The 23,375-nt window shown below is 45.5% G+C and overlaps 2 protein-coding genes across 4 annotated transcripts in view; both read left to right on the top strand.

Annotated features, from left to right (window-relative positions):
- LOC133968588 (rho GTPase-activating protein 29-like) overlaps positions 1 to 7,742 on the top strand; it is a 29,280-nt gene extending 21,538 nt beyond the window's left edge. For both annotated transcript variants that reach the window (XM_062404724.1, XM_062404725.1), the window contains 13 exons: positions 75 to 155; positions 611 to 781; positions 890 to 1,027; positions 1,308 to 1,495; positions 2,453 to 2,622; positions 3,176 to 3,319; positions 3,723 to 3,821; positions 4,481 to 4,644; positions 4,736 to 4,924; positions 5,015 to 5,152; positions 5,375 to 5,607; positions 6,137 to 6,437; positions 6,517 to 7,742. In XM_062404724.1, coding sequence (XP_062260708.1) covers positions 75 to 155; positions 611 to 781; positions 890 to 1,027; positions 1,308 to 1,495; positions 2,453 to 2,622; positions 3,176 to 3,319; positions 3,723 to 3,821; positions 4,481 to 4,644; positions 4,736 to 4,924; positions 5,015 to 5,152; positions 5,375 to 5,607; positions 6,137 to 6,437; positions 6,517 to 7,674 — 3,174 coding nt within the window. In that variant the 3' untranslated portion in view covers positions 7,675 to 7,742. The remainder of the gene's footprint in view (positions 1 to 74; positions 156 to 610; positions 782 to 889; positions 1,028 to 1,307; positions 1,496 to 2,452; positions 2,623 to 3,175; positions 3,320 to 3,722; positions 3,822 to 4,480; positions 4,645 to 4,735; positions 4,925 to 5,014; positions 5,153 to 5,374; positions 5,608 to 6,136; positions 6,438 to 6,516) is intronic.
- A 3,193-nt stretch (positions 7,743 to 10,935) lies between these two features.
- Positions 10,936 to 23,375, top strand: part of LOC133968771 (retinal-specific phospholipid-transporting ATPase ABCA4-like) — a 32,572-nt gene continuing 20,132 nt past the window's right edge. For both annotated transcript variants that reach the window (XM_062404960.1, XM_062404959.1), the window contains exons 1-12: positions 10,936 to 11,016; positions 11,532 to 11,625; positions 11,750 to 11,891; positions 12,320 to 12,459; positions 13,016 to 13,143; positions 13,265 to 13,462; positions 16,011 to 16,100; positions 18,071 to 18,308; positions 19,111 to 19,250; positions 19,640 to 19,756; positions 20,304 to 20,501; positions 22,448 to 22,653. In XM_062404960.1, the coding sequence (XP_062260944.1) occupies positions 10,951 to 11,016; positions 11,532 to 11,625; positions 11,750 to 11,891; positions 12,320 to 12,459; positions 13,016 to 13,143; positions 13,265 to 13,462; positions 16,011 to 16,100; positions 18,071 to 18,308; positions 19,111 to 19,250; positions 19,640 to 19,756; positions 20,304 to 20,501; positions 22,448 to 22,653 (1,757 nt within the window). In that variant the 5' untranslated portion in view covers positions 10,936 to 10,950. The remainder of the gene's footprint in view (positions 11,017 to 11,531; positions 11,626 to 11,749; positions 11,892 to 12,319; positions 12,460 to 13,015; positions 13,144 to 13,264; positions 13,463 to 16,010; positions 16,101 to 18,070; positions 18,309 to 19,110; positions 19,251 to 19,639; positions 19,757 to 20,303; positions 20,502 to 22,447; positions 22,654 to 23,375) is intronic.

Genomic DNA, 23,375 nt, shown 5'->3' with positions numbered 1-23,375 from the left:
TTCGAGAATACACTTGGCAGGGAAACGTTTTGAAATGCCTCGTTGTAATTTGTTGACCTTCCATCTGCTCCCAGCCTCTTCTCGCTCGCAAGAATGAACTAGACAAGCTGAGGAAAGACATCAAGGAGCAGTGGCAGAGGGAACAAAAGAAAATGGTATGTAGAGAGTCTCTATACGGTCCCACACTATAGGTAGTTACCCTTGAGTCAGTAGCAATGTGAACAAGCTTCCTTTCTGTCTAAGAGACTAATCAGCATTCCACAGTTAATGTTGTCAGACGGCCAAGAAATTGTCAGAAATGCAAATGTCAACTTAATTAAAATGTTTTCATACAGTCATTGGCACAAAGCCATTTTTTTAAGTTGCATTGTAACTCACATATATATATTAAAAAAACATTTTACATTGAAACGAGAAATAAGCGATTTCTCTTTTGGTCTGCTCCGCTCTTTTTTCTCAAGTCAGTGTTTGTTTCATTGATTAATAATAATGATAATGTCCATTCACGGTTGCAAGGTTGATCACCCACTAAGGCGTGTCTGATAATTTATAATCACTGTTCAACACCCACTATTTTAACGACGTTGACCTGTTTGTGTGGTTACGGCAGCAAGAGGCAGATGCAACCTTGCGTAAAGCACGAGCGCTGAAGTCCCAGAGGAGAGAGGAGTACCAGAAAGCCCACTCCTCTGCCAACCGCTCACAGGAGGAGCTGTCCAACACCGCTGGTAACAAACAGCTGGAGAAGAAGAGGAGGCTGGAGGAGGAGGCTCTACAGAAGGTAAGAAATAACAATGGGAAAATGAATAGTGCTCTATCATGTGTTTCCTTGACAATTCAGTTTCGTCACCTCCTCACACTCGTCCCTGAATCCATTGTTTTGCTTCAGGCGGAGGAGGCACAGGACCAGTACCAGAGCTGTATGGTTGACGCAGGCGTCAGGAGGATAGATCTGGCCAACGCCAAGAGCACCATCCTCACACAGCTCCGAGAGATGGTCTTTCAGTGTGACCTCACCCTCAAAGCTGTGAGTATTTTATAGAAATATCTTAAAAGCAAAGTGCTATGATGCATACTACAACTTTTTTTGTAGGATTATCGAGAATGTTCACTTAAAAGTGGCTATAATCCAATTTAAAGTCATTTCTAGGCTGTCAAAACCATACCAATGCTGTATAATGACAAAACAAGCCATTTGACAAGAATGAAACCACAGGACTTACAAGAATGTTGTTTCCCTTTATTTTCATTCACTAATGAATGACCTGCTCTCTCACTCATTATAACTTGTATTTGTTATTCTCCAGGTGACCGTGAACTGGTTTCAGATGCAGCAGGCTCAGACCGTGTCACTTCCTGCCCACTACAAGTCCCTGAGCGAGAGCGCCAAGCTGTACGAGCCGGGAGAGTGCTACGCCGAGTTCGTCCGGAACCTTCCCAAAAACCTGCCTAAAGAGCGTCTGCACTCCGACTCCATCTCCTCTGACAATACCAGGTACCCCGAGTGCTGTGGCTTTGAAACTGCTAAGAAAGCATGAAATCCTTCGTCTCGAAAATCAGACTTAAGCTCCTCAGCTTGTGCAAGTGTGAAATCTGCTTGCTACACTCGTGTTTGAGGGATTATAGTCGGGTAGACGAGGGGTCACAAGGCAGGTTGTTGTGAATGCAAAAGCCACAGCCCGTGAGGTCGTATATTTGTGTTTGTTCAGCTGTTCTATTGTTTTTGGTCGTTTTGGATTCAATTTCAGTTTTACACAACAGGGTTTCGACATTTCTCAAAGTCTCTCCCACCCTGCTGGAAGCTACTTAGTTCTCCTTTCAGCAAAGGTAACTGTGAGTCAGAGTGGCAGGAGGCGAGAGAGGGGGAACCAAGGAGAGACAGAATGCTTGTTGAATTTGTTGCCCTTCCTCAGGAAATATCTGTGGCGCAGGCTGAATGCAGCAGGGGAGATTGTGAGCGTGAGAGTTTGGCTCTGGTTTAGCTCACGGACTAAATAAGCAAATGCTTTATAACTTAGGTTTCTACGTGAAATGTAGGATATATGACGCTGTAGCTCGAAGAGCAACAAATCCCAATGAGCATTTTGGATTAAAAGACTCAGAGCAACGTCTATTAACTATAGCATAAAGGCGCTAATATTCCTATAATACACTGTAATAACCCCAGTAATACAGTATACAGATGACACATACATTTTGACTCAATAGATCAAATGATGATAACTCCTCATGATATTGACATTAGGTGTTAACACAACAGATTACGTGCTAGAAAATGAAAAGCTAAACTCTGAGCGCCTGATGAAGCAATGTCTGAGTCACTTGTGTTGTTCAACAAACCTCTGCAGAGTCACACTGGGTAATATGCTAATACTGAACAACAGAAAACTTGCTCAACAGTGTGAAATTCATCATATGTAACCTTAAGCAAATATCTTTTTTATTTCCCCAGGTTTTTGTTCAACAAAAGGTCAGTGGGCAGCACTCATTCCTCCCACGGGAACCTGTCGCAGGCGTCCATCACCTCCTGTGACGTGCTGAGCGGGGACGAGGTGGACAGCCCCTCGCACCGCTCGGCGAAGATGGACGAGCGGAGGTCCAACAGCAGCACAGACATACAAGGTGCGGATGAGTTAATTGGACTCATGGCAAGATCACAAGCCAAACAAGGGGAGCCTTTGTATTAGCAAGTGTTGTGATTATCAGCTGGCTTCAGAGAAGCTGTTGTTGATACTGAGTATTCACACAAGCATAAAATCACATTTGAACAGCCAATAATTTATGAAATAATACTTTAAAAACATGGGTTATTGTAATTAAGACATTTGACCATTTTGTGTATTTACTGTTTGATTGTTGTCGCTGATAGCTGCAGGCAGAATATCCCTTCTTCAGATGAACTTGAAAAAACCTGCCTGTATCTACGTATGATCCTCTCAGGGTCTTATCATTTCATCTGTGTCATGGGAGTTTTCTCAGCACTATAATCAAAACAGCTTGAGTTGTGTGTTGCTTACTCATCACAAGTCTGGAATATCTGTGTGACTGTTTGTCTCCGAAAATAACTGCAACAACTGCTAAGATTATCACAAAGCGGTCAGAGGGCACGCTGCTGTGTTTCTCCTCAGTGTCTCAGTCCGGGTGTGAACGCTGGTCTGTGTTTGTTTTGGTGCAGCGCTCCGAGGCCAGGCCCCGCTGAGAGCCTGGGCCTCCAGCAGCCAGGGCAGCCAGGGAAGCCAGGGCGGAATGTGCAGCGACTCGGAGAGTGCCGGAGGCAGCAGCGAGTCACGCTCCATGGACTCCCCGACCGCCAGTCCAGGTATGAGGATATATTTCAACAAACCTTTATTGACTTAGAAGTATTTAAATATGGAAAGGAGGACGCAGTATTTGTGCAGATGAAATAACGAAAAATACCGAAAATCATCACTTCGAAAGGCTAAAAAGAAAAACATGTTTATTCTGATAACAATTCTAAACGAGAATGTTGCTACGCAGTTATTTTCTAATCTTTTGTGTAACTTCCTCATTGTTTATTTAATCATGCACTTCCCTGTATGCTATGAAATATTCAGCAGTAGCCTTACACATGTGGAGCATCACAGCTTATCTGTTCTTGTGCCAGTCTACGGTACAACTGCACATCAATGTACATTAATTCTCATTTCTAGATATTCAATTAATGGTTTCAAATTGTAATCACTTTTTCTTTGTGTTTGCAGGTGACTTTAAACGACGGCTACCCAGGACTCCCTCCACTGGAACCATGTCTTCTGCTGATGACTTGGATGAGAGGCAGCCACCCTCACCCTCAGACAATGGTGAGACGTGTGTGTGTGTTGTGTTATTGAAGTTGTGTAATATGCAGCCCTCTTCTTTGAAAGATGCATGCCAATGTATTGTGTCAACAGGTCTTACAATTGTGTCTGCAATACCATAGCAAGTCTATGGGTCTATTTAAGTGACAGGAGTTGAGGGAGGGAAAGAGAAATAGTTTGAGATCACTCTGCACCTCACAAACAAACAGCTCTATTGCATTTGTCTGACTCTGGTGGATTTTTTGTGCAACTCCCCCCCCCCCCCGATAGAGCTGCACAGAAGGGGGCCGTGTTTGTTCTGGTGTTTAGTCTCAGCTCACACTTCCTGTATCTGCACTGGGCTCTTCCAGTTACTGCACATGTTTGTTTGCTCGTTGTTAAGTGAAGCAGCAGACAACCGCTTTTATTTGACCTAATTTCTTGTCAGTTTTCTATGAGCATCTAAATGTGATACATAGTGAAATAATAGCTTCCGGCCATTATATGATTTAGTTCAATTTAATATCTTTATTTTATCTTATCTCTTTTACATTTTCTTGTTGGATTGTGACTCAATTTGTGAATACCTACAAACTGTGAAAGGAGAACTAACTTAAACAAGAACTCAGCATGAAGTCCCCACCTGTGTGTTCAGTTTCCTCATCAGCTGATGTGATTTCCAGGTCTGGCAGAGATGGTGACGGAGACGGCCAGTTCTCCCGGTCCCTTCCGAAACGCTCTGATGTCCAAAGCTGCTCAAACCCATAAACTGCGAAAGCTGCGAGCGCCGTCTAAATGCAGGGAGTGCGACAGTCTGGTCGTTTTCCACGGAGCAGAATGTGAAGAGGTATAATACTTTTAAAGTTTTTACATTTACTCTGTCCTATTTATGAGATCAGTTACTAACTATTTGGGTTTCTTTGACCGTCTGTTGCCAGTGCTCCCTGGCCTGCCATAAGAAGTGTCTGGAGACGCTTGCCATCCAGTGTGGCCACAAGAAGCTGCAAGGCCGACTTCAGCTGTTCGGCATCGACTTTACCCAAGCGTCCAAAAACAGCCAGGATGGAATCCCCTTCATCATAAAGAAGTGCACGTCTGAGATCGAGAGTCGAGCCCTCAACATCAAGGTAAAGGCCGTTTTATGACTCGTGCATTTGTCACCTGACGCCTTTTACAGTGAAGATGTTCAGATTGATGGAGCCGTTGTTTCCTCACAGGGGATTTATCGTGTGAATGGAGCCAAGTCCCGCGTTGAGAAGCTCTGTCAGGCGTTTGAAAACGGAAAGGACTTGGTTGAGCTGTCTGACCTCTCGCCTCACGACATCAGCAACGTGCTCAAACTCTACCTGAGACAGGTACATCTCAAATGCTAATTTATAAGGTGGAGTTAGATGTTTTGCTATTGCACAAGTTAAAATCATTATAAAATGGGACATTTCAGCAAAAAAAAAACGTTTACTACAAGAGTCTTTTACTGTTTTGCTGTTAATACTTCTTGAAAATACAAAATTTAATTGAATATAGATGCCCTGGTAGCTTGATTTTCCACCCGACACATCACTGTTGCCTTCACACAGTTACCAGAGCCACTGATCCTGTATCGCTACTACAACGACTTCATTGGCCTGTCCAAAGAGTGTCAGCGAGTGATCGTGGAGGAGATCGACAAACCTCGCGACAGCCAGACTGGAGGGAAAGGCGGTCCGAGCGTCCAGCTCAACAGAGTCATCTTCAAGATCCGAGATCTGCTCCGCCAGCTGCCCGCAGCCAACTACAGGACCCTGCGCTTCCTCGTCGCTCACCTGAGCAGGTAAGAGCTGGAAACACAGAACTACAGCGACTAGATGTGCAATTCTGCTCAAATACACTGAAGCAAACTTCCTCAAAAGACACAAAGGTTAATGGAAACTACCCTAAGGCACAGAGGAAGTGTTACAGAGAACATAGACTCTATTAAGGTCTTCTTTTTGTCTAGGGTCTTTCCCCCTAATCTGACACAAGCTCGGACATTTTTAAAGGAATGATCATTTCCCTATTATTTAAATTTGATGATTTTCCAGAAATCTAATGTAGAAATTACTGTTATTTGGTGTTTACAGACCTACAATCACATGACAGAAAAGTGTTTTAGACAAGTGAAGGTAGTTCAGTTCAACCTTTACTTCTTGTCACAGTCAACACCGACTTCTAGAACTTCTGAATTCTAAAACTTCATAAAGGTGACAATGCAGAATATTTGTTTATATTTGTTATTCAACCCTTACTTAGATACATATATAAATACTAATGCCTGAAATGTGTGTTATGATTAAACTAACAATCCCTCCATGTGACCCCAGAGTGAACGAGCAGGCGGAGGAGAACAAGATGACAGCGAGTAACCTGGGGATTATCTTCGGCCCCACGCTGGTGAAGCCCCGGCAGACCGATGCCGAGGTGTCCCTGTCCTCCCTGGTGGATTACCCCTACCAGGCTCTGATGGTGGAGCTGCTGGTTCGACACTTCCACACGGTCTTTGACGTGTCGCCTCTGTCCGGCTCCGACCTGTCCGCCACCGGCCAGGGGTCGCCGAGGCTCACCCCCGAGGAGAAGCTGCAGCGGCTCAGCAGACACTCCACCTCCCTGATGGACATCAAAGAGGTGAGGAGGGGAACTGGACCAACAGATCTGCTTTTAAGTGACTATTTAATCCTAAATTGTCCATTTTTTCCCCCTGCAGAGCGCAAAAGTGTACAAAAGATTCTCATCGGTGATCCCATCGTCTCACATCCTGAACGAGGTGCAGGAGGTCCAGCCAGGAACAGACAGAACCGACAGAACAGACGGCTCGGCCCAACTCAACGGGGTCCAGGCTTCCAGCGGAGGAGAAGTCCAGAGGTCAACTTTGGTGTTTGGCCGTCCCAGCATCACCAGCCCCACTCTTCCCAGCGCGGCACCAAAGGTCCAGTTACGCGCCCAGCGCACCAGACAGGGGTCCCGACCAATCAGCATGCCGCTGGAGCGTCTGCCCGCCCCCGTCCAGATCAGCGAGAGGAATAATCGAAACGCTGCTGCTAATGTTGACGCCGCCTCCTCCGAGCGGGAGAGCGTATCTGAAACTATACGGGAGATACCGGAGCCGGAGAAGTCCCGGCAGAGTGGCTCATCCAGAGTGAGCACCTACTACATCACACCTTTCATTGACACGCACTCGATGCAGAGGAGAACATGGGACAGGAAGTACAAGCACTATGATGTCACACCCAGGACTGCTATGATCATGGCCAACCTGCCGCCTGCCAGCGCTGGAGTGCAGCCTTTAAAGGCCACGGTGCCCGTCTCACTCAACCCCACTGCAACCACCACCTCTGTGGTCTCCACCACGCCCAGTGTGCCCAGCATCTTCTCCACCAGCCCCTACATGCCCGGCTGGACGTCTAAAAGGGAAAACGACACCGGCAATTCAGTCGGTGGATCTAGCAGCTCACCGAACCTTCCACTTACGCTCAGGGCGCCGAGAACTCTGCAGCCTCCTCCCGGAACTTTCTACAAGCCCCCGGTTCCCATCAACAACAGAGCTCGGACGCTTCCAAACTGGACTACCACTGTCACCACCACCACAACCACCACCTCCACGATGGCCTCCGCCCCCCTCGGTCAGGGAGTCACCCCGTCCCCTGCCCTCACAAGCCCCCCGCAGACACAGCTCCAGACCCAAGACTCCACCGACAGCGCCATCGACCCCGGGGTCATGACCTCTGCTTCCCTTTCCCCGCCCCAGTCCCCTCCCCCGAGTAGCCCAGACGACCTCAGCCCCAGCGAGAACAAACCCGTCTACCAAAGACTGCGCACTCGGCGGCTACAGGAGCTGGAACACAGGGAGGCTCACTTTGTCTGATGCCAAATACAAAGAACATTTTATCTGTAAATATTAATGTATCTGTGCCATAGTGTATACTGGGCGGGGGGGGGGGGGGAGGCACCAACAAGCTGAGGGTGGGAGGAAAATAATAGGCCTGTGAAATAAACCATGAAAGTGTTATAAGTACTAATATATTCTATTTTACACTTTGAAGTCATAGCGTCAACATTGCTTGGTCTACGAGTTCAAATCAAGCGAAACAGAAAAAACGTCAAATCTTCAGAGTCACGTTCTGAAATATCCAAAATGTCCATTGTTTATTTTTTACAACAAAGAAAATTTGCCAACCACAATTTTATTTGTTTGTAAAAAAGAAGATTTAAATTCTTGCTCAGTTTTCTTTGTTCCATAATTATATTTTATTTTAATCACACAATGCACTTAATACAGGTTGTAATTCTAATGTTGCCTTAATTGTTTAAAATTTGCTAAATGCTGCGTTTTATTCCACGAGGAATAGATGAGGGTCATTTTTTTTTATTTTTAACAAGAGGTTCTTAATTTGAAAGAATTTTCCACCATAGCCTGTGATTGGTACATTTGTTTTCTCAGTATGTAAGCCCTATGTATCTGTTTACGTTTTTTATATTCATACATACTGCATGTTCGCCACAGTCATTTGTCTCATTACAATTTTGTGACTATACAGAAAGAAAAATATGACATGCAACAATTTCTTGCTGCAAATTAAACATGTTCTTTAAACTGTTATTTCTGCTCCAGGTCAGTTTCTTTTATTTCAGTGCTTCAAAAACAAGAGTTTTTGTTATTTTTAATCTTTTGTGGTATAAACTGTTTTATTTGCAGTTCCCAACTCTGCCCTGTTTCACTCCTGTATCCAGATTATCGGCTTTATTTCCGCTGTAGTGGACAAATTGCAGTGAGATGCAGTTGAGTGGATTTAGATCCTCTGCTACAAGTTATGATTTCAGTACTGATTGATCTGCCAATTATTTCTTGATTAATAATGTCCGACCAAAAATGTTAAACTTGCACTGATTTTAACGAAGGAAAACACTATTTCAGGTAATTTGATGTGATTTCCGGGGAAGTTTCCTGCGTAGACCAGTGGAATTTAGAGCAGATAATATCGAGACATTAATTGAAAACTCATCTCAACTAAACATAATTCACCTATTTATTGTAGTTTGATCATGTTGCACTTGTCTATGTGTTTGTCTCTTTCTGGGAATATTATTGCAAGTTATAAGGAAACGACAAAAGCCACCAACAAAACAAAGTCTCTTATGAGTTTCAGGAAACTGCGAATGCTTAAAAAATTAAAAGGATTAATCGTCTGAGTATTTCCCGGGAGATTTTTGCAGATTAACTGATCAACTCATGTTTTCAGCTCCAATGTTCATTGACTCAGAGCCCAGATTCTATATGACACCATGTGACCTTGTTACTTCTGTATTTGTCGGCTGAGGGAGTGAAGCAGCCTCTTGAGTCACCGGCTCTCTGTGTCTTAGAGTCGAGCTGTGAACTCCCCTCAGTGTTCCAGCACTCTCCCTCGCCCTCCTCCGTCAGGGGCTACCGCATTCTCCCGACCCAACGACCCGTGTCACCTGCTCCACCTTTCTGAGCAACCCCCCCCATTCGCCCTCCACTGTCACTTTGAATCTGGGTCAAAACTCTGATTGGCTCAGTGTCTGCGTTTTGCCGAGGGCCTCCAATGACTCTGCAGGTGAATCTTGGCCACATGGAGGGGATCAAACCTGTGAAACCCCCCCCCATCCCCACCTCCCCTCTCCCTTTTCATCACATCCTCTCCACCGCACATCCCCTCTACGTTTACTTTCCAAATGGATGACTGTTGTCTTTTTCTCCGCCTGCCCATGTTGAGCTGGGAGATTAGAGCAATCAGATTAGGAGTGCTGCTGACCTGCAGGCGGAGGAGAGAGAGAGAGAGAGAGGGGGAGTGAGGGAGCAGCTATAGGAGACGTACGCAGCTCCTCTTCCTTGCTTATTGATTTCTGTCACTTCAGCTTGTTTGTGAACCTCTTTGCCTCGATGTCGTGCAACTTTAGTGTCGCTCTGTAAAAGGTAAGATCCGGATTTGCTGTTGTGATGTCTGCTGTTGTAATTGTGCGGCTAGAGCTGACGGGTACTAATTTAGCTTTTTTAAATTACCTGCATCCAATCCTGGCGGAGCCTTTTGTCATGTCATTATAATTTATCTCTTGATCCCATTGACTTAATTCCGACATTTCTTCACATTTCTATCAATCCTGCTCCCGGAGGTCCTGTCGTGTGTAATTACCTCATGGCAGTTTGAGTCATGAGAAGATTTCAGAGAAGTCGGACACATAATAATCTCCTCTGCTCTCCCGCTGCACTCTCTTGTTTTTCCTGACAAGTATTTACCGGTATTTGTCCCTCGCTCCGACGCTCTGCACGGATCCAGTGGACACGTCACTCTGAACAAATTACTCCTCGTGTCCGACATTTTCTGAGGCCATCTGCACACAGCCTGTGGACGTGATTGGCATTCCAGCTTTTATCAGTGACTCTGAAACGATTGTGGAACAAGTCGGCATGAGGAGAAACAAATTGCTTTTTTTTTTTCACCAATCAGGTTTACTGAGTCTTGTTTATAGGTTAAACTCACATTCAACTGAACACTTTGTTAGTTTTAAAAACATTTTACCAACTTGTATTTTCCTGTAGAGAAAGGCTCTCTACAGTCTCTCACAGTGAAACCCTCAAGCTGGCAGTGTTTTGCTCAGGGGCACTAAAGCAGAGGCTCTATGATTTACAAAAAGTCCATTATGGGCAAAACCACCATAAACTAATCTAAGGTATTCTGCATGAGGCACAGTCGAGCTTGACTAAAGGACAAAACTCTCAAACCAAGAAAGAGTCGAGAGCAAAGAATTAAAGCCTGTGTTTACTGCTGTAAAATATTTGTCTTTAAACAGATAATTAGAAACATCTGAATTCACTGTTGCAGAGGATGTAGATGTTTCAGCACCATTGTGTGTTAAGCACAATCAGATATCAAGTCTGTTTGAAGATTCACAACAAACACAGAATGCACGGTTTACAATAAAAGGATTTTTGCGTTTTTGAAAAAGCTCAAATTCAACTCTACTGCTACTTTCTGACGACCAGGCTAAAAAATGATCTAATCTTATACAGTGTCTATATAAAACCTGTATAGGATGACTCATGGAGTTGTGTGTGTCTGTGTGAGTGTGTGTAGGTTTGTCACAGGCTGATGACCCCTTCCAGGGGCTGAGCTGCGGAGCGATGAAGACGAGCTCTCAGATCCGCCTGTTGTTGTGGAAGAACTGGACTCTCCGCAAGAGACAGAAGGTACGGAGCTCCGTGTGCAGTGGACACAACGTCCATCACACTGTTCAGCATCACAACACAAACTGCAGCTTCCTACAGGAGCCGGAACTGTTCCTCAGACTAACTGCTATCAGCGTTTGTATTTGCAGATATGCACCAACACAAAAACTTTTATTTTATATAAATGATACAGAAATAAGAAGTTCTATGTATTGGGTTGTATTTGCAATTACATTTTCATCGTTATGGTTTGATAATGACATCTTAGACATAACTGCCGTTATAGAAATATATAAATACATCGGCCAATATGTTGGTATCATAAGTGTTATACTCCCTAATATCGATATAAGCATCAGCCCCAAAACTCTGAGTCATTCGGGCTTTACTTCTAACACCTCTGGGATAAAGTCTGAGAGTTAACTGAATATATTAAGTGTCAGTTTATAGGATTGTTCAGTTCTATTATATTGTTCAGGTGTTTGTATTTTTCTGGTTCTTTCCCTGTGACTTACACGTCACCTGTTTCTGTCCAGATCCGCTTCCTGGTGGAGATCTGCTGGCCGGTGCTGTTGTTCATCGGTCTGGTGTGGCTGAGGAAAGCCAATCCACTGTACCAGCAACATGAATGTAAGCATGAGACAGTAACAGTGTAACTTCTTATTGGAACAGCAGCACACGTTGACCCTGTGGGAACACTGGTCTAAAGTCACAGGCCCTCACATGCCCTCCCACACATTCTCTGCTTTCTCAGGTCACTTCCCCAACAAGGCCATGCCCTCGGCAGGGATCCTGCCCTGGATGCAGGGCATCTTCTGCAACGCCAACAACCCCTGCTTCAGATACCCGACCAGGGGAGAGTCTCCGGGAGTCGTCTCCAACTACAACAACTCAGTGTAAGAAGAGTCACAGCCTCAAACCTCCGCTGGAGCAGGAATAATATAAAACTGGAATCGCTTTAAAAGTGAATTGTAATTTTTTTAAGCCAAACAATAGGAAACAATGAAAAGCGACTTAAAGATTACACATAAGAGCACAAATACAATATTAACAAATGTTAAGAGTAAAAACTAAATAAAACAAAACATTATAGAATCACAAAAATAGTATATAAGATCATAACTTGATTTGAATAAATAAATAAAAACATAAAGGTGAATATAGACCTTAAAACCTAAGAATACAAATGAGATAAGATAAGTGGTTTTGATCCCCTGATAAATAAAGTTAAACGAAATGAAAAAGAGAGCTTTTCACATTTCCTCATTCCCCTTAATCTAGAGGAGTTTATACATTAGACATTATCTCTGTGTCTTCTTTCCAGCCTGGCCCGGTTCTATGTGGACGTCCAGGAGCTTCTGCTCAACGAGGACGAGGTGCAGCAGGTCGGACGACTGTGGAGAGAAATGTCATCGTTCTCAAACTTCATGGACACGTTACGGAAAAACCCATCGCTGGTGTCAGGTAAAGGGAAAATAGAAGAAACAGGACGTAACTCGTCTCTAGTGAGTAAAGCTGTTGTCGTCATCCTGTTGTCCCGACATCCTCTTTCTCTTCCGTCAAAGCCTTTTTGTCTCTTTCTCTTTCGTTTCCTAAATTCTCTGTCTGCCAGTTGCGTAATGATTTATCTATTTGAGATGTTGGATATCAAACTATTTAGGTTTCCTCAGTGACGGCTCCTCCAAAAACGTCGTATTATATGATTATTGTCACATATATATTCTGTTATATAGTTATTGATATGTACAGGACTGTAGTCCCATTTAAAGACGTAATTTTGATATAACTCCAGTTGAAGTGAACTTCATACCATTGGCAGGGACACGTGTATGAACCCGCTCTTCCTCTCACTCTCTGGTCTCCCCCCCCCCCCCCCCCCCCCCCCCCCCACCGATATCCCTGCCTTGTCTTTCTGGCAGTGAATCATTTCCTCTGAGTGGTCCAGTGCTGCTCGGGTCAATATTGTCTTTTGTGGTTCTGTTTCTCTCTCACTGTCTCTGTCTTCTGATTTTCCATCCAGGCCGTGGACTGAAGGTCGAGGACATTCTGAAGGACGACGAGGTTCTCACGGCCTTTCTGCTGCGAGACGCCGAACTCTCCAACTCCGTCGTCCACCAGCTGGTCAACGCAGAGCTGCGACTGGAGCAGGTGCATTTGCAGAACAAAGTCATATTAAGTGTGTTTGTGGTGCAGCCACACGTTGGGAAACAGTATGAAAATGTTCTTCAGCCGAGGCAGTAAAACCTTCTCCTTCCTCCTCGGTCTCCAGTTCTCCTCGGGCGTCCCCGACCTGCAGCTGAAGGACATTGCCTGCAGCCAGGCGTTGCTCGAGCACTTCTTCATCTTCCCCACTCGCATGGGCCTCCACGTGGTCCGCAACGCCATGTGTGCCCTGAGCCAGCAGCGGCTGCAGAAGATCGAGGACATCCTCTACGCCAACATGGACTTCTTCAAGATCTTTAAACGGGTAGACCTGCTGTTTCTCTCTCAAATGCATCGTGTCCATTGATCCTCGGTGCCTCCTGCTGTTGTTTACATCTCTTCCTCCAAGTCCTGATCATCATAAACAAGTTGGGAGAAGATTTATTGCTTTGTTATGGTCACTGAAAATAAGAAATGTTTCCCAAATGGGTGTTTTTCATTAACATGGTTTCCACTGTGAAATCCTCTGGAAGGCGGAGCTTGTTGTGAAAACTGAGGTCCCTCTTCCTGACTGTTCCATATTTCTTATAGACAAGAATCTCATAAGCAGGAAAATACCTCAGAGATATAGAGTTTTACATTTGATTCAGAATTCACGAACAGGAACTGCACACAGATGAGTTTTGAACAGTTTCTAATCGAAAATCGAGCTTTGTGGCACAAAATGTAAGTTTGAATTCAAAAGGCAAAACTTTTTATTATGATTAATTCATTGTTATTAAAAGAAATATAATACAAGATATCACCAGGTGTATCTTCTAAGTACTAAAGCCTGTTTATTTACACGGTGCAGCCGCTGTGTTAATAGTGTTGGCACTGACGCCTGAGCAGCTGCACATTTAAATCAGGACCGTCGCTGATGAAGTGGGTTGTTTTTACTGGGATTGTTTGTGCAGGTCCAGCTGACATGTTGGATCTCTATGGGTTGTTGTTGCAGAGCCTGTAGTGGTGCCAGCAGAGAGCATGTGGCGCCGAGTCGCAGATTGAAGCTCGCAGGTGACTCTGCCAAACCTGTTTACTCAGTCACTGGCTTTATCTGGAGCACGGAATAAAGCACAGGCTGCTTGACACAAAGGAGGCCGGCTGTACCACGGGGCCAGAGTTTAATGAAAGAAACAATCCTTTTAATCTCAATGTAATTATTGTATATCCGACCTGTGGGAAGAAGAGGAATCTGAGCGTTATGTACAGAAGCCTAGAGCGTTGTAAAAGAGTCATTAAAAGAAAACAGAAGCGTCAATATCTCTGTTGGTATCCAAACTTTTTCCTTGGCCGTCCTCCATTTTCCTCACTGATACCTCAGTGTGAGTCGGGTTTCTACCTGAGGGGTCAGCTGATGGGCTCAGGGAGTTATCCCTCTTGGCCTGGTTCCCTAATGGGCTTAGCGAGGCCCCGCCCACAGCCTGCGAGCCACTGGGAGTGACGTGATGCTGCGTCTCGTATTAATACAAGAGCAACATGTGTCAGTGTAAAGCTGCCAGAACGCCTGTTCACCTGCTGGCAGACGTGAGAACTGCACAGACTGTACATCGGCAACCCAGAGAGAGGGCTGAAATTCATTTTTCTTCAAATATACAGATGAAAATTATGAATATTTTAGAAGTTGGAGTAAATGTTTGGACGTAACAACCTTAATTAATAATCATCCATCCACACATTCATCATCCACCCTTTCATCCATTCATCCATCCACAAATTCATCATCCATCCATCCTCTCTCTACAGCTCTTTATCCTTTGCTAAGTTGTAGGTGGCTGGAATCCAATTATATAAGATATACAAACCTTATTATATTGTTAGAACATAACAAACTACACTAAATGTGTAAATTAACTTAACTACAACAAATAAAAAATACTTTGCTTTAGTAGTACTTTTAGTTTTACCCTGTAACAATACTGTATAGGAGTTCATTCGAGATCAAGTTGTGTTTTCATGAAGGATCTCCAACATGTAAGACACTGAGTTTCTTGTGCAACTGCCAAGTTGGTAATATGTCAGTGAATATTAGACATTTCCACGTCTCCTGAGCCGAACCCACTGGATCCTCAGTTCATCTCGTTCACTAGCATCTTAGTGGCGACTGCTGCAATTAGCTCCAGTTAGTGTAAAGCCCATTACCACACGTCATGACCTCTTGCCTTGCACCAACTTTCCTCCCTCTGGTTACGCTCCCGTCTCCCGTCCACCTCTCACCACCCTCCCCTCCCATTCCCTCGCTTTCTCTGCTTTCCCCCCCCCCCGAGCGCCGCGCCGCCTCCCTCCTTCCTCCTTTCATTGAAATGCAGGCACGAGGAATGCGAGAGGAAGGATATCTCATGTGCTTGTTTGTCTTGGCGTTCGGGGTTTCCTCTGCCCTGACCCGACGTTTTCTAATACCTGCTGCTAATGCTTCACGATGCAGTCACTGAAGGGTTGAGGGAACAATGTGTTTCTATATCAAACAACTGGAGGTGGACATCGAGTTGGACTAAAGCTATTCGGTTCCTTCATATTTTCATGTGTAGATTGTGTGACTGATAAATGAAGGAAAACATGGATGGTTTGTGTGTGTGTGTGTCTGTGTGTGTGTGTGTATGTGTGTGTAGGAAATGTGACGGTTATATCAAAATAAATGTTTCTTTTGAAGTTTCCGGTTATTTTTGGTTGTTGTCTCTTCATCACGGGACAAACGCAGAAGTGGTTTTAATATCAAAGCACAAAGAATAAATTGTGTCTAATGTTTCATGTTCGTGTTTTCATCCTGATTGATTAAAACCACAGAATGAGAGTTGATCACATGACTGAAGCCTCTTGTGACTGTGTCTCCACAGATGCCTCAGGTTCTGGACCACAGCTCCCAGGGGGTCGACCTGCACTTTTGGGGTCGGGCCCTCAAGGCCCTGTCGGAGAAGGTCCAACTTGTAAGTGTCCAAAAGTCCATCATAACCTTACACTCCTGTCTCTTCTCCTTCTCCTTCTCTGTCTTCTCTCTCTCCTCTCTCCCCTCTCTTCTCATGCTCCTGAACCCTACTACTCCACCATCTCCTTCACGCTCTCCTCTTCCTCATCCTGTTCCTCCTCGGTCCTGCTCTCTCTCCTTTCTTTTTCTACTGTTCCTGAACCTTCCTACTCCACTGTCTCCTTCATACTCTGCTCCTCTCTTTTCCTCTGTACTGCTCTCTCTCCTCTCTCTTCTCTCCTTTCTTTTTCTCCTGCTCCTGAACCCTCCTACTCCACAGTCTCCTTCACGCTCTCCTCTCCTCCTCCTCCCCCTCTTCCTCCTCCTCCTCCTCTCTCCTTCTCCTCTCTTCTCCTGCTCCTGAACCCTCCTACTCCACAATCTCCTTCACGCTCTCCTCTCTCCTTCTTCTCCTCCTTCTCCTCGGTCCTGCAGGATCGGAGGCTCTGTTATTTTAAGCCCTGCAGGAAACTCCCCTCTTCCGCTGCTCCCTGTTGGAGAGTCGCTCACAGAGGAGGCAGAGTGATGGACTGTGTCGTGTTCATGTGCATTTGTGTTAACGTGAGCACTGTGCAAGCAACGATATGTGTGAGAATGTCCAGGCATGTCCTCACAATAGTGTATCTGCTATGAATGACAATGTGTATGTGTGCACGTATGCATACAGCCTGAATAGAACAGAATAAAAAAGAATAGGACAGACTAGATCCTGCAGAGAAATGGAGCAAAACAGGGAAAAATAGAATTGAATAGAAGAAGAATAAGTAAAAAGACGAATAATATAACGTATGAGTGCAAAACATAGGGAAGAAGGCAGGACATTATAGAAGAAAATAAAAACGGCGGAAAATTTAAAGAGTAAAATAATAAAGCGTGTCACACTATTACATCATTCAGACGACAAACACGCACACACACAGAAGCAGACAAAGTGACTGGGACTGTGTGTCTCGGCACGTTCACTCCATGTCGGGGGGGGGGGGGTGTATCCCATCGTCACCTTAGCTGTGGGTGAGAGCGAGTAAGGGGAGGTGGGTGAGGTGTAACTGGGGGGGGACATTCCTGTGAGGTGACACATCCTGTAGGTGGGACCTTCGTATCACTGTGGTGACAGAGAGGCGAGCCAAACGCTGCCGTCACCCACATCCCCCCCCCCCCCCCCAGGGAGCGAGTGAGATAATAAATGAGAGAAGGTAGCGGGGGGGGGGGGGGGCATGTTCACACGTAATAGAGAGCTGTTAGTGTGGGGGGGGGGGGGCATTGAAACGATATATGAGTCACTTTCATCACTGACCTTTGAAACCAGGTGGATTGTCGTCGCTGCAGAAGCTGAACTGCTCCTCACGTCTGGAGCCTGGTGGGGGGGGGGGGGGGGGGGGGGGCACGATGCCCTTATTAGCTGATCACTGTGTTAACATCTCAGATCAAATGAATGGCGGCCTCCTCCTCTGTGTTTCTTCGTAGAGGAAATGATGCCGAGAAATACTGAAGCTATTTTAGTTCCATCAATTGGAGGATATTTAGTCCCCCCCCCCCACCCCCCACCCTCTGTCCACGTCGTGTGAGGACAGGCGCCCGTCCAACGTGTGTTTGCTTATCTTTTCCAACTATTGTTTAGCTGCTTGCGAAATGAATGAATGTGACAGATTATAAATATCCCAACCCTGTTTATAATTATTTAAAGCTAATTATAAAGACCGTCCGGCAATAGTTTCCCATCTAATCATCCTGTGGGGGGGTTGCATGAAATATGACTTTGCTTAACTCTCGTGCAGATTTGAATCAAATAATCTAAAAGTGATTTGCACATAGCGGTCATAGCTTATCCTGCTAGTTTCTGGTAGTCTGCTGTTAATTGTACTCATACATGGCGAATAAAGCCGATTCTGAAGGTGGCCGCTGTAGACCTGACCCTCCACGTCTCTCCTGCAGCTGATGGAGCGGCCCAGCTCTCAGGAGCTGCTGAAGGCCGTCTCCTCTCTGTTCGGAGCCGGGGGGCCTCCCTCCTTCACCCAGCTCGTGTCCAGCGTGTCGGGCCTCTTCTGTGGGTACCCGGAGGGAGGCGGCTCCAGGGTCCTGTCCTTCAACTGGTACGAGGACAACAACTACAAGGTGTTCCTGGGGGTCAACGGCACCAAGAGCCGGAGCTACGTCTACGACTCGTCTGCAAGTAAGTGTGGAGACTCAAATGTTCCTTTATAATAAAGAATAATTACAGTAAATCATTCACAAGAAACAAAGTACCATAGTTAATGGATTTGTGCAATTTTCATAGTAATTATTGTCTTTATTAAAACGTGAACTGAGAGGAAATTATACAATGGAATTATTTAAACCAGCACTGGGTACTCCTGATCCACATTTGTGTAAAACATCGAGAGGCCATTCTTCCATCAACAGTTTCATGATATGGTCCATTAAGTAGCTGTGTTTGAGCTTTTGATCAGGTCACATGATCTTCATCAGTAGAAGAGGCTGGGTGGTCATTATTGTTGAAAGCTCCTGTCAATTAAACTAATTCAATTTGAAAAAAGAGGATTTATTTGCTTAATGAAGTAATTGTTTTAGCATTTCCTTTTATTTTTATCTCAGTGCAGATCCTGGAACTGTCCTTCTAGCTGTTTCCTCACTGCAGTTCTATTATAATTATTCATAATATAATTAATAGTCTCTAATGTAAAACAATCAATGTGTGAATTATCTTTGTTGGGACGTTTCTACGCCACATATTAACAACTCAGTTGGAATTCGTTTTCAGAATGAAACACAGCTGTAGAGTCACAAAAGTAGTTTTCATAATTCATCGTATTTATCGCACAGTGCTGACTGATGATGAAGTTGATATCATCTGAATGTGCAGTGCGGAGGAGGTGAGAGAGTGTTCTCGTCTGCACGAGGCTCTTTGGTTTGTCCCTCTCTGTGTCCTCATCCCTCTTCGTTATGGACCGTTATTGCTCTTCTTCCGCCCACAGCTCCGTTCTGCAACGCCCTCATGGAGAGCCTGGAGTCCAACCCTGTCACCAAAATTGTGTGGAATTCAGTCAAGCCCCTGCTGATGGGAAAGATCCTGTACACCCCGGACTCCCCAGCCGTGCTCAAGATATTAAAGAGTGTAAGAGAGACCACCTCCAGCCCGACCCTTCACCTCCCTCTCTCTCTCTCTCTCTCTCTCTCTCTCTCTCTCTCTCTCTCTCTCTTGCCCTCTCTGCACCCTCACAATCTGTTTATGTGCGTTCGAACCCCCACCCTTCTTAGGAATGAGCTGACACCCAAAGGAAAGGAGGGTGGAGGGATGGAGGGAAGGAAAAAGGAGGGGGGGGGGGGGGGTTAAATAAGAAATGAAAGGAAAGGCGAATATTTTGCACCACACAAAACTGATCTCATATGGTTTTCATAGATCTCATCCAAAGTGCCACACAATCCCGTACAACAGAACGCTCCAGATCGGCAGATGTTGTTTGTTATTGTGTTATCAGTGTGTGTTTCTGTTTGTGCGTCCAGGCCAACACGACCTTCGAGGAGCTGGAGCGGCTCCAGAACATGGCCAAGGCCTGGGAGGAGCTGGGACCTCAGCTCTGGGACTTCTTCCACAGCAGCGTCCAGATGAACATGATCAGGGTGCGTAGAGACACACGTTCTGCAGATATGCAAACACACAAACACTGTTCACACGGACTCGCATGCGGATGTTATTTCAGTGTGCGAAAGAAAAATAAAATGTGTAATGAAAGTGGTCCCTGGTAGAGACGATCACAGACCACAGAGTTTCATTTTGTCTGCTCTTGCACATTATTTCGCCGTGCAGGCTGCAACTCCTCAGTTTCAGTTCACTCTCACTGCTCTTGTTGTGTCGCGGGCAGATGTGCACAACTTAGCAACACACAAAAAAAGCTGACACCCATAATCAGAAACTAACTGGTGAACACAGCACTTAGCTAATTAGGAGCCAGACATTTCCCTCGGGAGGTTCCCTCAGAGACCAACCATAGAGCTAAAGGACACTTAGTAAAAAGACTTTGGAAACACAACTCCAAAGAAACTGACAAAGTCAGCAAAAAATAATAAAGAAAAGTCTGGAGAATCGTTTTTAAAAGACAATACACAGCCCATGTTTAGAACTCATGAAGTAATTCTAATTTCAGTTCTTCTGTCTCCATCGCTGCAGGACACCCTGAGGAACCCAACCGTGATGGACTTTGTGGACACCAGCCTGGGGGACACGGACTTTACCACCAAAGACATCCTGAACTTCCTGTACAACGGACCTGAGGCGCCCCGGGAGGAGAGGACTCTCAACTTTGACTGGAGGAACATTTTTAACATCACCGACCAGATGATCCGCATGTTCAACAGCTACGGAGAGGTAAGGAACCTGTTTCTCTGCTCCCCCCCCTCCTTCGCCCTCATCACTAGTTTTGCCGAACCCAGCACATTCCCAGGAGTGAGGTTCTGCTCTCTCCGTGAGACCCGCTCTGGCTCGTCCAGACGGGAGCATCAGTCTTCCAGGTCTGCTCCCAGGAGATGGCAGCCAGGCCCCTTTGAAACCCTGCAGGCCACTTAGCACGGCTATAGAGCCGCTCTCCCGTCCAGTCGGCTGAAAGGTGGGGAGAACAAGCCTTCTGTCACCCCCCTCCATTGCTCCCATTATGGCGCCGGTGATAAAGTAGAGAGTAAATGGAAGTGAGTCCCCCCCCCCCCAATGAGCCCAATACTGTTTTGCTGTACGGCCTCGCATTGAGGACATAAAGTAGGGCAAACCGCTCTCTCCATCCTTCACGCCCTCCCTCGCTCCTCGCTCCTCTGATGTAAAGGAGCAAGGGGGCGAGCAGGGGTTGTGGGTTTGGGGGAGAGCCCTATCAGCGCAGGCATCTCAATCTCTCCTTTGTCTCCAAGTTCAGTGCCGAGACCCTTCAGAGCCCCACAAACAAACCCAGGCGATTTAGCCAATTAGACATGGCTGTCTCTGGATCCACGGGGCCTCGGGATCCCTGCCGTGGTTAGCAGGAGGTCCTCCCGCTCCGTCAGGGGCATGTCTCTCACACCGGCGTCCCGCTGGAACATGTGTATCGGCGAGGATCTGTCCCCTCGGCCCGTCTCTGACTGAACGCCATTGTGCCGCGGAGGCATGGTCCTGTGAAGATGAATGGGAAGTGGGCTCTGGTCTTTCTCTGAGCTCTCTCAGGGTATTGTACAGTAACGTGAATGGAAACATTAGACACGGTGTCTATAGGAGTTTGAAGGGGGGGGGGGTGTTGGAGATCAGTGTCAGTGTGTATGTTTTGATGTATGTGTGTGTAGCAGACTGGGAGTTTCACATGGCAATTACACGTTTTAGAGAGAGAGACAACATGCGTGTGTGTGTGTGAGAGAGAGATGGAGATAATGACAGTGTGAGATCCATGGTTGTAATGTATATGGGTGTGTTGTTGCATGCAAGAATGTGAGCATGTATTTACTTTTCTGCATGTTTGTGTGTGTGTGTGTTTGTTACTGCGAATTGAAAATGGCAACTCAGATTTTCCCATTTCACAATATGACGGGGAGGAATGTTAGAGATCAGCGTCTGTGTGCCTGTGTGTGTTTGCATGTGTGTTTGTGTGTTAAGGGTGTGAGTTTCACATGCCAATAACATGTGTCACAGAGAAGAGGAGCCTGATTGTGTGTTTGTGGGGAGAAATATGTGTGTGTTTGTGTCTGTCACTGCAGAATGAATGCAGCCACTCCGATTTCCCCACGTCAACAGATCACTTCAATGAAAGATGCAATAAATATTTATAAATAGTATAGTATATAAAAAATTTTGTTGTATTTGTACTACATACTGTATGCTAACCCTCAGTGCATCAGTACTTCCTCTGGTTTGAAGCAGATATAAACTCAGTGTTTGTCAAATGTAAGAGTTTCTTAAATGTATTCGGGGCGATACATGACTGTGATCACAAAAACAAAAGCAGCCACACAAGCACCTTGACGAACTTAAATATAAATAGAGAAATCCTAAAATGCATGATTGAATTCAGGTAATATCTCATTATTAGTTTTCACTGCTGCATTTCAGTAACTGGTGGGTTTTGACACTGGTTGTAAGACACATTGTGAAATGGTTCAGGTCCATTACCAGACTCTGAGTAGTTTCTAAATAGGGCAATCGCCATATGCACTTAATCCCGTGCACAATTAAATTGGACCTAAACAGGTCTCTTAGAACACAGCAGGATACTCATGCATAGTAAACACAAGCAGATAATCCCAGTGGAAATCTTGAAGCCAAACCAGTATCAGCATCTCCCTCCTCTCCTCTGGTTGCAGTGCATCACTCTGGATAAGTTTGTGGCCTTCACAGACGAGTCCCAGATGATCCACCAGGCCTTGTATCTGCTGGAGGAGAACAAGTTCTGGGCGGGCCTGGTCTTCATGGACATGTACCCCTGGTCCACGAGTGTCCCACCACACGTCAAGTTCAAGATCCGCATGGACATCGACGCAGTGGAGCGCACCAACAAAATCAAAGACAGGTCAGTGAGAGAACCAGCAAATCTTCTTCGTTCAGGTCTTGAAGAAGGTCTCAGACCAGCTTATAATTGAAAGGTATGTTCGTACTTTTTCAAATCGAGTTTGATTTATTTAAGCTGCAGCCCCTCAGAGAACCTTGAGACTGGACAGTCGCTGGGTTTCCTCCTTGTTTTTTCATCGATCTTGAAGTTATCTGTTGTACAAACTAGTGATTTGAACCCTAACCCCACAATGTCCTAATGTTCCCCGCGGTGCTGTAAATTGTCCCGCTGCAACTGATAATGTTTCTAATTTGTCATAATCACCTTAGGGGTCATGCATGGACAAAGAAAAGTTAGGAGTTATTTTAGACCTAATTCCATTAAAAATCACATTGTGACCCCCTGGTGGGTCCCGACCCCCAGTTTGAGAACCAGCAGCAACGTCTATCTCTCAAACAATCCTGAAAACCTGCTGCTCTGATCGTTTCATGCTGTTAACGGCTTATTTATTCATTAAAGTCCTTATAGCTTTACATAAACTGGATGTCTGCTCCTTCATCCTCAACATGTCAGGCTGTTACATGCATTTCCTTTTCATCTCCCATTCATAAACAGACAGTGTGTCAACAGCCCCCGAGGGTGAACACACACTTCTTATAAACACTGTTTATAGTGCATCCAGCAGGGTGTAATGGATCCACTGGGAGGCCTGCTGCTACACAACTGAATAATCAGATTGCAGG

Source organism: Platichthys flesus, chromosome 14 (genome assembly GCF_949316205.1).
Source record: "Platichthys flesus chromosome 14, fPlaFle2.1, whole genome shotgun sequence".
Taxonomy (NCBI): Eukaryota; Metazoa; Chordata; class Actinopteri; order Pleuronectiformes; family Pleuronectidae; genus Platichthys; species Platichthys flesus.
The sequence above is the reverse complement of the archived record's forward strand: the minus strand, read 5'-3'. Positions and strand labels throughout refer to the sequence as shown.